We start from the raw sequence: 16,744 nt of genomic DNA on the forward strand, positions 1-16,744 counted from the left end.
GCAGAGAGATTTTTTTTGCAGACCTGAGGGGTCATGGTTTCATGTGTTCCCTGCAGCCCACGGATGGGACTTCACTTGTTTCTGAGCTGAGGTGGCGCAGTGGTTAGAGTGCAGTACCGCAGGCTACTTTAGCTGACTGCTAGTCCGGCGGTTCAAATCTCACTGGCTCAGGGTTGACTCAGCCTTCCATCCTTCCGAGGTGGGTAAAATGAGGACCCGGATTGTTGGGGGCAATATGCTGACTCTGTAAACCGCTTAGAGAGGGCTGAAAGCCCTATGAAGCGGTATATAAGTCTAACTGCTATTGCTATTGCTATTTCTGCGCCCCAGTTTCTGGCGTGCTGCAGACTGGGGCTTGGGAACTCCTGATCTCAGATGCTTCGTAATTTTTTTTGCGCAATGTATTTGTGTATTTTCTCATCTCTATAAAGTGACACAGATTGGAAAGGAATGTGTGCCTTTAGAATAATGACCTTTTTAAAATAATTTGACCGTATTTCTATTACAGTAAATATGTACACATATTATATGGTAATATGTATATATAAATAGTGTATTTTTTCTCATATTTGTTTGCCGTTCTAGTGATGTTTCATAGTACCAGCTCACACAATTAGCCAAATTGGTAATACCAGCACGTAACGAGCATTGCATTTTGTACTGCGATATCGTCTTCTACATCAGAAGGCCAGCTTGTGAGGTATATGCATCCTAGTGCATATGCCCCTTTGGCTGATACTCTTGAATAAATGCTCATTGTGTGATTAGTTCTAACCCACCCAACCCCATTACTCAAAATGGAATTCTCAAAATGCCGATGGTGTGAATCAGCCTGCAATTTCAGCCTGCATGAAATATTATCAGTAATTGAAGAACTTTCAAGAAAAGCCTTCCCCTCCCATTCCCCCACTCCTGTAATTTCTTTCCAAGAACTCACAATGTGCTCAAGAGCTTTAAAAAAGGGGGGTGTTCCATCCCCTTCCAAAGGAATCCCAGGATGCACTTGGTTCACAAAAAGGCCTGTTGCAAAGCAGCCAATGTGATGACATCATGCAGGCCTTTGGCCCGTGGAGGTTGGCTTGCTAAGCATTCGATAGCATTTCAGTAATGGATAGTCTCTGGCAGTCTGCCCTGGAGGGAATGAGAATATTCCATTGGTCTGGGAAAGCCTGTATCAGTTGCTGCCTTTCCTTTCTCATGAGTCTTTCATCAGATTTATGGAAACTTCTTTTAGGGGCAGATTTTATTTAAAGCTGAGAACAGGGAAAATGAACCTGGGAAAATAAACACTCGCAATATACAGACATGCATAAGACAAAAAAAAATGGGAAAGGAAAAGAGAGAGAAAACAGTTGGACACTTGGGTTTTTTTTTTAATTAAGTATTTCCTTTATTATTCTCTTTTGGTTTGCAGTGCTTTAGAAGCAAAGGTCAATCATTTCTCCTGAAATTGAGTTTTCATTTGAAATGTCTCCTGTCTCCTTTAAGGAACAAAAGTGGGATTTGCACCATATTAAACATAATGTGGTTTGATTGATTTATGTTACATAACCCCAGCTCAAGTGTTTTGTTTGCTAAGCCATCTTTAAACATGGTTTACTATTGTGTTGAACAGAGAAGGAAAGCAAACATACAACTGATGCATGTACTCTACAGTATCCAGGATGGATACTTTATCTTCATGTATACATAAGGGTGAAAGTGGTTCTTGGGTCAGGGGAGTGGAAAGGCGAAAACATTAACAAAGAGTTAGCTATAGGGAGAAACTTAATCACAGCATCCCAGAGATCAAAGGTGGACATATGGCAGGAGTAAGGTGACCAGACGTCCCACTTTTGGTGGGACACCCCCGCTTTTTAATGCATTTTCCCGCGTCCCGCCCGCTTTTTTAAAAAGCACGCTTTTTTTGGCGCTCGCAGCTCCCGCCCATCAGCTGCTAGCTTGCTGGGCTGGCTCATCGTTCTGTTCTCTATCCTACCTACCTACAAATTTAAGCCAGCCCAGCCTGCCGCTCACTGATTGGATTGGCCTGGACTCCAGCCAATCAGTGAGCTGGCTGGGATGGAAAACGCAGCGTGCTTAAAGTTTTCCATCCCAGCCAGCTCACTGATTGGCTGGAGTCCGCTTAGCATGCCGCATGAGTCCCCCACCCATCCGTTGCCACTCGCATGGGCGGGGTAGCGTAGCGAGTGAGCGGGGAGCGAGCTCGCCTTTCCAGCTCCACTTCCGGACAAGCTGTGGGAAAACCTCTGCGAAAAGTGCCACCTGGGGCCGCCGCTTCTTCTCCGAACTCAGAGTAAGTGACGGGCGGGGCGAGTGAGCGGGGACTCACCCCGGGCCGGGCGGGCTGGGAGGTTCTGGGTGTCTGGGCGGGAAGAGCGCAGAGAAAGGCAGAGCGGCGCTCGACGCGACTCTGCTATTTCTGCTGGAGGAGTCCCTAGATAGGGAAGGCGGGTGGCGAGGCAGAGCAAGGGAGCGCAAACGGCGGATCCCGGGCTCATATGCAGAGGGAGCTCTCCAGGCACAGGAGCGCTGGAAAAGTGCTCCGCTCATGCACCCACCGGGACGGAGCACGCTCGCTCGCTCGCTCCAGCCCTGCCTGCCGGCACGACTTTGAAGTGTTGGCTTGCCGCTTGCCTTCCACGTCGGCCTGCGCGGAAGGCAATCCAGCCCTTTCAAAGTCATGCCGGCAGTTTAGAACTTGCCTGTCATTCAGCGAAACATATTTCGCTGAATGGCGGCCAAGGGGCACGCTAAAGTGCCGGCATAGGTTTGAAGGGCTGGCTTGCCGCTTGCCTTCCACGTCGGCCCGCGCGGAAGGCAATCCAGCCCTTTCAAAGTCATGCCGGCAGTTTAGAACTTGCCCGTCATTCAGCGAAACATATTTCGCTGAATGGCGGCCAAGGGGCACGCTAAAGTGCCGGCATAAGTTTGAAGGGCTGGCTTGTCGCTTGCCTTCCACGTCGGCCCGCGCGGAAGGCAATCCAGCCCTTTCAAAGTCATGCCGGCAGTTTAGAACTTGCCCGTCATTCAGCGAAACATATTTCGCTGAATGGCGGCCAATGGGCACGCTAAAGTGCCGGCATAAGTTTGAAGGGCTGGCTTGCCGCTTGCCTTCCACGTCGGCCCGCGCGGAAGGCAATCCAGCCCTTTCAAAGTCATGCCAGCAGTTTAGAACTTGCCCGTCATTCAGCGAAACATATTTCGCTGAATGGCGGCCAAGGGGCACGCTAAAGTGCCGGCATAAGTTTGAAGGGCTGGCTTGCCGCTTGCCTTCCACGTCGGCCCGCGCGGAAGGCAATCCAGCCTTTCAAAGTCATGCCGGCAGTTTAGAACTTTCCCGTCATTCAGCGAAACATATTTCGCTGAATGGCGGCCAAGGGGCACGCTAAAGTGCAGGCATAAGTTTGAAGGGCTGGCTTGCCGCTTGCCTTCCACGTCGGCCCGCGCGGAAGGCAATCCAGCCCTTTCAAAGTCATGCCGGCAGTTTAGAACTTGCCCGTCATTCAGCGAAACATGACTTTGAAGTGCTGGCTTGCTTGCCGCGTTTCCCCGGAGCGCTCGGGCTCCTTCTCTGGGCAGAGTTGGAGCCTATCCTCCACCTCCTCCCAACGGAGGGGCGCCCTAAAAAAAAAAAAGAAAGGAGCCAAGCCGTTCCAAAGATGTGAAGGGAAGCAACGCAGCTAGGCAGAGTGAGGGAGCTTCGCTTGAGATGACCAGGTTCTCCCAAGCAGAGCCCGCCTAGCTGCGTTGCCCACACCCGCGGGGATTCAAGGAATCTGGCCAGATACCTTGAATCCCCGTGCATTTGGGCAACGCAGCTAGGCGGGGGGGGGACTCCGCTTGGGATGCCAGGTCATGCTGTTGAAGACGCGCTGGACGCAGCAGGGCAGGGGCCCGCGGCCGGGAGCAGAGCCAGCCACTGCTGCAGGGATTGGGTGCCGCAGCAGCAGTAATTCCCAGTTGGGACTGGGCACCCTTAACGTAGCAACCCTGCGTTGCTCGTAATCTTGAGGCACCACGCGAAAGGGCCAAACACGGAGGAAAGGAAGGCGCGTCGGGCATCCAGATCGCAGTGAGGAGAAGGAGGAGGAAATACAAGTATAATAAATACAAGTATTTATTATACTTGTATTTATTATACTGTGGATTTGGTCTGCATAAACCTGCCGCCTCCCCTCACCAGGCAAATCGCGGTGAAAACTCTGGATGAGTCTCCGCGGAGAGCTTGGCGGGCAGCTGGCTGGACTTCTAAGAGGTGGGGGGGAGGAGCGACAGCTCCTTGAAATGGAAAAAGGCTTGCTTCCTCCCCCTCCCCCAAATGAGACCGGGCTCCCAGCAGCGGCTGTTCGGATTTGCCATTTGAGAGAGAGAGGGAGGGAGGGAGGGAGGGGGAGAACGCGAGTGTGTGTATCCCTCCTTCCTTCAGCCCAACACTCTAGCCCGGCTTGGCTCCCGCTTCGTCTCTCCTGTCTCTTCGCTTCTCTGTTCGATTGTTGAAAGTCTCTTAGCTACGTTCTGCCTTGTGATTGCTGTCTCCAGGCTCTCCTCTCCTATTATTGTGGAAGGTGTCTCATTTGGGGGAGGGGGGGCAGGCCTTTCTCCATTCAACAGATCCAATATACAGAGTTTTATTTTTTGGCCCTAAAAATATTGTCACTGAGGATGACAGAAATTTCTTCATCATTGCTATTGGCCTCAAGTAGCAAATAATTAAACATGGTTTTTAGTGTACTTAGTTAGCTATCTGCTTTTTAACATTACATGGTATCAGTTTCAAGAATGCATGCAATCCTGAAAATTTGTAACAAACTTGTTGAAGGGCCTATGAAATATTTTCTAGTTTAGTGTAGAATAAGTATTCTTAATAAAAGAAAAAGTCATTTTTATTTAATCAATTGCATTCCTGTTTATAATGGCATTAATTAACTAAACTGGAAATAAATCTATGTTTTGCTAGAGTTTTAAAATTAAAAAACCTTACATTTTGTTGCTATTATTTTAATCAGAGTTTTGCCAAGTGAAATTATATAATGGTTCCTCATGTCTCTGTAATTTTCTAAATCTCATCCAGAAGTACCACAGAATCTGGCATTTTCAGCAGAATGATGCTGATGCTAATAAAACATCCTGATTTTTGGTGAAAGAATGGAAAGAGGAAGGAAGGAGGAAGAGAGATCTAAAGAGCAGAAAGACAGAAGGCAGATAGGCAAGAGGAAGGAAGGAAGGAGAAAGAATGGAAAGGAAGGAAGGCTAGAAGGAAGAAAGAGGGAGGGAGGGAGGGAAGGAAGGTGAAAGGAGGAAGGAAGGAAGGGTACTTCCACTTGTAGGCCTGGGACTGAATGCAGGAGGAGTCTCTCCATAGGATCAGCTGCTCCTCTGATCATGGTCTATGAAAATGTTACTGCCTGCCTGATGCAAATTTAGACAGATGGTGCTTTGGGCTGCCCCTCAAATCCCCCCTTTACTCCTCCCCCTGTAGAATTCAGCCCCCTGAGTTTTGCCTTTGAGGGGCATGTGTGGTTATGGCGGATGGCAGAGTCAGCTGGAGGTTGAGAGGGGATTGGGGCTTTTGTCCGCCTGTGGAGTTCTCCCCATGGACAGGATGGGATGTTGGCATGAAAGGGATCCGGGCACAATCTCACCTGTTCCAAGTAAAGTTGCCTTTTGCAATTGGCTACCGGTAATCCTCGGCTTACAACCAGGATTGATCCCCCAATTTCTGTTGCTAAGGGAGATGTTTGTTAAATGATTTTTGCCTCATTTTGCGACCTTTTATTGCCACATTAAGTGAATCATGGTGGTTGTTAAGTCAGGAACATGGCTGTTTAGTGACCAAAATTACAATGGCATTGAAAACAGTGACTGATGACCATTTTTCACACTTAGCGACCATTTTCACACTTAGCGACCGTTGTGGCATCCTCATGGTTACGCGATCAAAATGTTGATGTTTGGCAACGGATTCGTATTTCTGATGATAGTTTGAAATGGTGACAGTATAAATTATTGCTGGTGTAATACTTAACAATGGTTTTTAAGGATTTCTTTTATTTATAGAATACCTTTTTTATTATTTTGGGGGGATTTTTACTTTTAAATTGTTTATAAAATGTATTTACTACAAGAAATGTTCCTTTTTGCAAATGTGATCTTTGCAAATCTTTGTGATGCAATATGTTCAGACCAGGTTTATGTGTCTCAAAGTGGCTGCTATTCTATGGGCAGGCCAGGTTGGTGCAAGGCAGCTTTGCCAGATTTGGTGTGTTTCACCCTCATTGAATTTTATATCGTATAAAGAATGGAAGGAGGAAGGAAGAGAAAAAAGGAGGAAGGGAGTGAGTGAGGAAAGAAGAGAATGGAAGGAGGGAGGAAGGAAGGAAGAGAGGGAAAGAGCAGAAGACAGATAAGGTGAAGGTAGATAAGCAAGAGGAATGAAGGAAGAAGTGAGGAGTCTCGAGGAGGGGAAAACATTTAGTGACCAAAGTTACAATGGCATTGAAAAAAGTGACTGATGACCATTTTTCACACTTAGCGACCGTTGAGACCATTTTCACACTTAGCGACCGTTGCGACCATTTTTCACACTTAGCGACCGTTGCAGCATCCTCATGGTCACGTGATCAAAATTTTGTTTGGCAACAGATTCGTATTTATGCTGGTTTCAGTGTCCTGGGGTGACCTTTTGACAAAAAAATTTTTTTTAATCAAGGCCCCCCCCCCCCCCCCCCCGGTCAAGGGTGTCCCTCTTTTCCAATCTGAAAATCTGGTCACCTTAGGCAGGAGTGCAAGATAGGTGGAAAAATGTAGAACAATGCAAAGGTATGGCATCAGAAAGTGAAGTTTGCATATCCTAGCAAAAATGTACAGTTCATTTCCTGGATGGGGAATGCAGAAGGAATTGTGCTGTCCTCGCAATACAACTGGAAAAATCAAGGCCGAGCATCTAATTTTCCAGCTGTGAAAAACACATAACTAAAAGTGGGCAAAACATTTCAGAATTCAAACCTCCTACTTTGTGAAATGGCTGTTTCAAGGACAAAGCTGCCTGTTCCAATTGCTTTGGGGGCTCAGAAGTCTTCTGAAATGATTAAAGCAATCCTTTCCTTTAATCCATCATGCACAAGAAGGGGAGAGGAAATCAAATTCAAAGCAGTTAGAATCCAGAAACATTTTGTGCACGATTCTGTGTAGCCAACCAAGGAGAAATGGTCTAGGATTTAAACTAGGGAAACGATGGCCCCTTTATGAGTTGTGGACTTCAACTCCCAGAATTCATGAACATGGCTGACTCAGGAATTCTGATAATTGTAGTTCACAAGTCATAAAAGGGCCTTAATTCCCCACTCCTGGTTTAAAGAGATGTTGGTGCTTCTGTAAATGTTTCCTAAAAGATAAAGGTTCCCCTCACACATATGTGCTAGTTGTTCCTGACTCTAGGGGGCAATGCTCATCTCCGTTTCAAAGCCAAAGAGCCAATGCTGTCAAAAGTTGTCTTTGTGGCCAGCATAACTAAACACTAAAGGCGCAATGAACACTGTTACCTTCCCACCAAAGGTGGTCCCTATTTTTCTACTTGCATTTTACATGCTTTTGAACTGCTAGGTTGGTAGAAGCTGGGACAAGTAACGGGAGCTCATTCTGTTACGCGGCGCTAGGTATTTGAACTGCCGAACTGTTGACCTTTCTGATTGACAAACTCAGCATCTTAGCCACTGAGCCACCCTACATTCATACAAAAAGTAAATTAAGGCAAACATGAGGTAGCAAACACTTTTAGTGAAAGCTCTTTACAGTGCCCTGGCATGGTTAAGAGTTGGAGTGCCTAGGACTCATCTGTCACTTAATAAAGACATCACCACATTTCCTTGATTGATACAGTTACACATACAGTTCACATAGAATATTTTCAAAGAGGCTCTGAATGAAATTATTCCTTCCTTTAAGAACACAGCACCAGGAGTCACCATCAGTGGAAGATGATTGTTCTCCTGGCTCACAAGGCAAGATAAAACCTTTTCCTTTATAATTTGGAAAGGTCACTCTGATTTGAATCTACCACTCCGTGACCGTAGAAACAACCTTGGAAACCTATATTTCTTTGATTTTCTTATAGGTTTTTGGGGGACGTAAAGTTTCAGGGAGCTCCTCCAAGACCAAGGAATTTACTGGAAAGGGAGCACTGGAAAATGTATTTCCTTGTGGGAATGTTCCCTTCCCTTAGGGGAGAAATGTGAAAAATATGTAGCAAAGGATGGATAGCATGTTTATTTGTGTCTCTGCAAGACAAAACATTACATTCTAAATGTACTAATTCAAAACAATGTATGTGGCCCTAAACCAAGAATGAAACGTGGCAGTTCTTCCAAGCTGAGTTCCTTATTGTTTCACACCTATAGAGGAAATCTTGCCTGACTGAGGACTCTACTGTCCGCATCTGCAGTATTTTCTGTAAGCTATTAGGGAGGGACTGTCTTCACCCTCTTTCTCTCACACACGGGGTTCAGTTGCCTCTTACTCTGTAATAAACCAGCAGCTCAATCTTCTACTCAGATTCTGTGGCTGAGGTAAATTTAATGTTGATCTTTTAAATGCTGTCCACTAAGGCTGCTTTTTACAATCCAATGAGTGGGACTGTCCAATCAACAATTCTGAGCCACGAAACATAGCTGGAGATTATTAGAAATTTAATTCCATTTGATTTTAAATCACAATTGGGGATATCTAATTTAGGGTGTGTTTTCTTGGTAGCTAGGAACCTATCTGTGTTGGAATGTAAATTTGTGACTTGCAGAAGTGGCTTCCTTTCAGTTGAGTGTATTATAGGTAGTGGTGGGTTTCAAATTTTTTTAGAACCTCTTCTGTAGTTGTGGCCTGCTTTGTGGGAGTGGCTTGCCAGCCATGTGACAGAGTGGGAGTAGCTTGGCAGTCATGTGACTGGGTGGGCATGGCCAACTTGTAAAATGTGGTGAAACTCACTTAAGCTCTTGCTTAGCAACCAAAATGTTGGCTCAGAAATTCTGGCATTGAAGTGTGCAAGTCTTAAAGCTGTCAAGTTACAAGACCCTTGCACCCCTAACCCTTTAGAAAAAAACCTCCAGGGGTGTTCAAACTTGACAGCTATATAAGTCTAACTGCTATTAAGACTTGTGGACTTCAACTCCCAGAATTCCTCCTCTCGCTCTTCATCTTGATGATGTGTGGACGGGTGGGGGGAGGGAGCTGGAACCGGTTCTAAATGGCACTATAGATTTGTGGAACCTCTTCACCCCTGATTATAGGAGAAGGTAAACAGTGCCCTATCAGCTCCACCATTAACGATAATGGCAACTAATTGTCACTATTGTAGTCTGCTACATCTGGAACTCTTATGTTGCCTATGTCTGATGCAAGATGAATTGTTTTTGGGAGTATTAAACCTAATATTGTATCAATATAAAGATAGGATATATCTTGTCTAAATTATCTAATTTAGAACAGGCTGAGGAAGAGAACAAAATTTCTAGGGAGCCTTATTTGGGTTAAAGACCTAATTATATATGAATGGTCTCTCTAAGATGTCTTCTCTGCTTATATATTTAAATAAGATATAGCCTATGTTTATATTTGTAGGATATTAGGAGTCATAGTGGCATAGTGGTTAGAATGCAGTATTGCAGACTAATTCCACTCATTGCCAGGAGTTTGATCCTCACTGGCTCAAGGTTGACTCAGCCTTCCAACCTTGCAAGGTCGGTAAAATGAGGATCCAGATTGTTGGCGAAATATGCTGACTTTGTAAACCCCTTAGAGAGGACTGTAAAGCACTATGAAGTGGTATATAAGTCTAAGTGCTATTTCTATTTCTATTTGTGCTCTTAAGGTTCTTTCCTCTATAACAGTGATGGCTAACCTTTTTCTAAAGGTGTGCCAAAACTGTGTGCATGCACACAAGCAACCCCCACACCTGTGCATGTGCGAGTGAACTCCTCACATATGCACACCCTACCCCCTCCAGAGGCCCAGGTGAGGCCATTTTCACCCTCCCTAGGCCTCCGGAGCCCAGAGAGGAAGCAAAACAGGCCCAATGGGCCAACCGGAAGTTTGTTTCCAAACTTCCAATTTGCCTGTTGGGCTGTTTTTTTGCCTTCCCCAGGCTTCAGGAAAGGCCCTCTGGAAGGCCGAAAATGAGCTATGGCTCCGCGTGCCACAGGTTCATCATCACAGCTCTATAATGTGTGATGCTTGATATTATTGATCAATTTTATTTCTCCTCAGTGACAATGTGAATTTGGGGTTATGCGGGAATAGAGTATTGTGCTAGAAATCAGCCTACTCTTTGAGGGAGATGGGCAGTTCAGAAGTGTGAAAGGTAGACACACAGACACACAGATATAGCGATAGATATAGCAATAGCACTTAGACATATACCACATCACAGTGCTTTACAGCCCTCTCTAAGCAGTTTACAGAGTCAGCCTATTGCCCCCAACAATCTGGGTCCTCATTTTACCAACCTCAAAAGGAGGTTGAGCTGGTGAGAATCGAACTGCTGCATTGCTGGCAGTCAGAAGAATAGTGGGGTAGCAACAGCAAGCAAATGTTGGTAAGCATTGCCAAGTCTAAAAGTCTTTGATCTCTAAATACTCCCTAGTTACCCTAGATAGTAGAGTCTGCAAGTGGGTAGGAACTAGCTTAGGGAATTTTCCCTAAGGAACATGTTTCTGATACTGCTTCTGTTCTTTTTCTCTGCTGTGGAGACAATTGAATCATTCAGAGTCTCTATAGCATTCACACTCTTAGGATTATGGGAAGACAAAAGTTGCTGTTGTGAGGTTTAACTGTATGTCCTCAGGACTTGGATGTGACTCAAGAATACAAATACCACAGTACTACAAAGGATAGCAAAACACTAGTCATGCTTCATCTTATATTAAATAATTTCATAGAAAGTTCTTTGTCAAACAGAGTATTTTCATTGCAGGTTTTTTTTTTACTAAGCTAGAAGAAAAAGTCAAACTTCAGCTAACATTCTCCCCAACTTTATGGTTTTCAAATAAAAGGAGGTTTTGAGCAGAGACAGAATAATTATCTCTCGCCATCAGAATGATAAACTATGTACCTAGTACCCACTAGCAAAATACATTGTGATTAAAATGTGTTGCTCTCTATAGATCTGCTGCATTGTCATGCAACCAGAGGTAAAACATGCTATCCTCTCTCAGAAATCATCTTTGGTTCTGACCATGAAAGTATGAGGACCACTGTTAATACTAGAAATAAATGACAAAAGGCAAGAAAAATAGGCAGCAAATAAATCCAGTCTTTCAGATCTTCTTCCCCAATATCCTTATCTTCCCAATAAAGAAAAGTGAGATGTGCTACTGAAGTCCCAGCTCCAATCTGAGATTGTGGTGATAAATTTTACTTAGATGCTTAGAAGTGACATATAGTCACTGTGGGTGCATCCTGAAATTCTGAAAAAGGATTTTCTGTCTGAAAAGGAAAATGTCATCCTCCCGCCTGTTCTAAAAGAAGTATCTGCTAAACTAGAGTAATTCATTTGACCAAGAAATGTGCTCTGAATTTTATATGTTCTCTGTGTTCAACTTGGATATCTTTCCGTTTCTCTGTCGATGCCAGAGTTGGTTCTACGTAGGGCATTTTTGCACAAATAACCCATGCAAATTGCTGCCCAATTTGTGGTATCTTCTAAGGACTAAGTCATTTATTCTAGAATAGCTCTTTACTGAACACTTAGTGGCACAATTATCTACTTGTGCAATTGGACCTGATATTTTTAAATCATATGTCTTCTTTCCTACAGGTGTACATTATCAAGGTCACTTGGTCCAATGGCTCAACAGAGGCAATTTATCGACGCTACAGCAAGTTCTTTGATCTGCAGGTAAGATTTCTAAATTCCTGTTGGAGATTGGAATTTTCATTTCATGGAGCTGTAATATTATTTTACTTGATTTTGTGCTCACACTGTATCTTTAAGGCAACATATTTTATACTTACATGCATGCAGCCATAGGCCTAATGTTACTGCCTTGGGTGCAGTAGACTTCATACAAAAATAATTCACACTATTTGTCTCCAGACTTTTGCTCAGCTGTTTTCTTTTCCTTTGTAATGGCTAGCAGGAGACTTCTTTCCTATAAATATAGGAAAGAGCATTAAGTAGGTCATAACAATATTAAAATACCAACTTTTAATCAAAATCAAAGCATATCTATACTTATTATTGAGCAATCCGAAGAATCATATCTACATCTGATCAGAGATAAAGATTCTGCTTGGGTCAATCTATCCATGTTTTTCAATGGTCTAGACTAGGTCATAACCATGTTCATATTAGTAACCTAAATAGGAAGAGCTTTATCAATTACAGTTCAAACTAATATTAGTGGCTTTTAATAAATCTGTTAACTCCATGTTGTTTGCTATTTGGCTGCCAATCCTGTACATGTTTCATTTTCTTCTATTGTACCTTTTGTCTTGGTATAGAAAAGAAAACTGGATTAATATGTGATGATAACTTTCTCTTCAGTTACTTCAGACAAAGGAATGATTTTCATAGGAACAGGACTTTTTCTATGAGCTCATAGTGTTTTGTGCTGGGCAGGAGATTTTAGATGCCCCTATCAACAAAATATTTGAGGCTCAGGGTTGAACATTGTCTATGAGCTTGTTCATTACCAAGTAGGTAACATCATCATCATTAACTGAAGGGTAATGAAATGTCTGCAGGAAAAACAACCAAGTTCAGAAAGTACTAAGGACCCCACAGATGCCACTATTTGAAAGGGAAATGCTTTTGGCACCTGAATAGATTTTATTTGTTTAAATTTGTCTTGCCATGATTTATAAATAAGAATACCTTAAAGTGATCCTCTGCCTACTTACAAATTCTAATCTTTAAATTTACACTTGCCCACTTGTAAAAATATTTATTATTGCCAACATTTTACATCATATAGTTCAAGCACTGCTGTGTCTTAATATTGTTATTATTTCAGAAGTCATTTCAAATAAATCAAAACATTTTAAGCATCAAATTATAATTGTAGAATAGTGGCTGAGCTGGAAGGCGGAATTAAATAAGTCATCAGTTTGGAATCATTGTGCTGCCACAAGAGACCCAGCTCCCCCCATGAATTCCATTGGCTTTTATCCAGTGCCAATTTAGCTTTGATCATTAGTTGACTAGATTCTTGTGTGTGACCCGACAAAAGGGCGAACGACAAAACCGCGCCCGACTAAACTGTGTCGCTAAAACCGCAACGTCATCAACGCGCTGACAACAGCGCAGCGACAACAGTGCAGAGACAGAAGGGCGATTTCAGTCGACAGAGGGGCAATTTAAGCTAAGGTAAGGGTTAGGTTTAGGGTTAGGTTTAGCGTTACGTTTAGGGTTAGGTTTAGGGTTAGGTTTAGGGTAAGGTTTAGCATTACGTTTAGGGTTAGGTTTAGATTTAGGGTTAAGTTTAGTTTTACAGCGCGCTTCTGTCGCTGCGCTGTTGTCGGCGCGATTCAGCGCTCATTCGTTGGAGCGCTTTAGAACACGCGGTTTTGTCACCGCGGTTTAATCGGGCGCGGTTTTGTCGTTCACCCTTTTGTCGGTGAATCATTCTTGTGTATAGGTAGCAATAATAAACTCTTCTTACTTTAAATAAATGAATGCTCCTAGTTATTTGCTCCTGACAACAATTGTTGGTTGTAATGTATCTAGCAGAAGCTATGTCTTACTGATGAATGTTGTTTTGTTACTTAATTTCAAACTTAAAAGTATGGATTATTTATTTATTTATTTCCTGCCTTTATTATTTTTATAAACAATTCAAGGCAGCAGACATATCTAATATTCTTTTCAATTTTCATGAAGTCTGATGCTTTTCTCTGAAGGACTAGAGTCCAGAAGTACTAGGTTTTGGTCTCAATCCATGCAGGGCTTTCCTGCGTTGGCAGCTAGCAGAAGACTCATTCCACCAGGCCCCCAGGATAAGCCAAGCTGGTTGGAAAGTCGCCTTGATATTAAATCTCTGCTGCTTTTTATGCACTTCTCAGTTGTGTCTTACTTTTTGGAATTATCTGAGAAATTCCCACATATTGTGCCAATATCCAAAATAGAGTGAGCAAGGGAAACCCATTAGAGATACACGACTCTGAAGCAGTGTTTGAAATCCAAGATCATGAATGGTTTGTTATGTTACTACTAAAAAGCCTGAACCTTACGAGGAGAGGGGGAAAGCCAGCTCTCAGCACCTTCTGGGCATCAATTCTCTTGTTTGTGGAATATGTGTGATGTGTATGATCAGGCTGAAATCTATTTATTGCTACTATTCTTTTCTTGGCAGTGTCATTGACTGTGTAATAAAGAGGCTATAGTATGAGTCTATATTTACAGCATTAGACATAGGAAATCTCCCAATCCTGAGTAACTTGAATACGAAATGATCAGAAACACACAGAGCCAAAGAAGCAGGAATGCTGTTATAGAAAGAAATCAGTATGGTAGCCTTTAAATAAAAATGTGGGCATACCCTTAGTCACAACAGCAATGCTGAGAGACTTGAAGAGAGATTAGTGATTCCAAATTCAGGTAGGAATTGTATACTTCTACACCTTAACTCCTCGTGTTTTAATATTAGCATATTAACAAGAAGAATACATTTGTCATTGATAGCTACGATATCTAGATTTTTAATAAGGAATTGTTATCAATTAATACAATCCCCAAATGAAAGGAAATCAATGCAGGGAATGTAATTTTGATGCCAGCCAATCTTAGCTGAGCATGGAAAAATTGAGTTGGGCTTGTTAGAGTGCATAGATGGAAGACCACCAAATAATCACAGGACTCTTAATGCAGACTGGGAAGTTAACAGCAACAATTCAGGGGAACAGTGTTAAATGCCTTCCGATTTTTTTGCAATAAAAGTAACATGAATGTGTCTATTTCCATGTGTCATCGGGAGCTGAGTTCTGTGTGAGCTTTAGTTCTCTAAAAGAAAAAAAAGTTGCTTTCTTCAGCTGTAACTAGTTTACCTCTTTCAGCCTTGCTGAATAAATCCCAAGTAAAGTGTTTGCTTCCTAATCTTATAGATGATGTGATAAAAAGTCAGCTCCACTAACTGGGTTTATACTAGAAAAAATACCATGTTGAAACACAGGCACTGCAAACTGGAAGATGGTATATCTTCAGAATTCCCAATTTAATTTTCCGTCTGTCTTCATTCCCTTGAGAAGTGATAAAATATAATTAGAGTAAATGATGAATCATTAGAGACCTGTAACAAACAATGCTTGTCCATTCTTATGGTTATTAATTGTCATTAATTGTAGGTATGCATTCACTAGAAATAACGCTTAAATTATGTTATTAATCTTCAAGAAGGCTATATCTTATTTTCTATGATCTGGTTTCAATCAATGCTGCAGTTTACTATGAATGCTATTACGTTATACAAAACTTTTTTTTTTTACCAAGTGGTAAGTCAAAGATTTGTTAACTTCCAGAAATGGTATTCAAAAAGAAATGATGATTTTGATATTCCTTTTATTAGTTGAAGAGGTCATCATAACTGTAAGAGCCCTATCTATAGGAACACTTTAGATGTATGTCTTTTTGGATGTATGCATAAGCATACGGGTGACATGTTAAGACAAGATACAAATATGTTTGATTTTGCAGAATGCTAAAACGCTGATTTATGTGGTCTGATCTCCTGCTTTATATGTAAAAGTTTTCACACAACCGCAACCTCTGACCCATTTTGAATAAATAGCACAGGGCTACATTTTTCATTGTTTCGAGGGAATGCATATTGAAAAGCTATTAAATTGGAGATGCCAAATCAGCAGTTTCATGTAAAAGAAGAAAAATTTCTGCATGGCTTTTATGAGACGTCAAAAGACTTTTAAGTGAAAAATGCAAAGCTTTCAAAGAATTTATTAATGACTTGGTATTCTCAGCACCATTCACTTTTGCTGATCTAAGTAAATCATTTTGATGATAGAATAGAAGCTCTGGGTATATTGCTACCCCAAGAGCTTAGAAGAATAAAGAAAAGAGCATATGTCTTTTGTTAGTCAGGGCCATTTTTGGAGGACACATTAACCACTTACAGATTATAATCTTTAAAACAGCAATGAAATCTTCTTGCCAAACAATCTATACAGAATACAATTCCAGACATGGCTGATAGTAACAACAAGCTCACATATGCCCAGAGTATATGTTTTGAGACAGGGTTGGTGACACATTTTTATTAATTGCTTAGAAAAATGTAATACAACAAAGTAGTATGAAGTGCCCCTATTCCTAACAGGCTTTTCAGTCAGCACAACACTAGTATGGCAAAAACTTGTGAAAGTTGTTCTTACTAAATTTGTATAATTACATTGCATTGCATTAGATCAGTCTTCATAACCTGATATCCTTTGGATGCTTTGGGGGTCTTACTCCCAGTGCATTAACACCAAGTTGAGGGAATGCCTGGTTAGATCAATCCCCATCTTAAAATACACGGTGTCTTTGTATTGCTTTTAATCTTGGTTTGGTAAATTGTTCCCAAAATATACATTGATCAATAGCCACATAAATATGTCATCTGAATATGAATGATTAAGAAATAATTAATTAAATGCCATAATAATAGTAGAAGTAGTATCTGAGACCCAGTTTTGTACAGTGGTTAAGGCATCAAAACAAGAAACAGGGAATTCTGGTCCTGTCTTCATCATAAAGCCACTAACT

The 16,744-nt window shown here is 42.2% G+C and overlaps 1 protein-coding gene across 2 annotated transcripts in view; it reads left to right on the forward strand.

The window, feature by feature from the left end:
* Nucleotides 1–16,744, forward strand: part of SH3PXD2B (SH3 and PX domains 2B) — a 136,411-nt gene that overhangs the window by 23,337 nt on the left and 96,330 nt on the right. For both annotated transcript variants that reach the window (XM_032210310.1, XM_032210311.1), the window contains exon 2: nt 11,807–11,887. In XM_032210310.1, coding sequence (XP_032066201.1) covers nt 11,807–11,887 — 81 coding nt within the window. The remainder of the gene's footprint in view (nt 1–11,806; nt 11,888–16,744) is intronic.

Source organism: Thamnophis elegans, chromosome 2 (assembly GCF_009769535.1).
Source record: "Thamnophis elegans isolate rThaEle1 chromosome 2, rThaEle1.pri, whole genome shotgun sequence".
NCBI classification, from domain to species: Eukaryota; Metazoa; Chordata; class Lepidosauria; order Squamata; family Colubridae; genus Thamnophis; species Thamnophis elegans.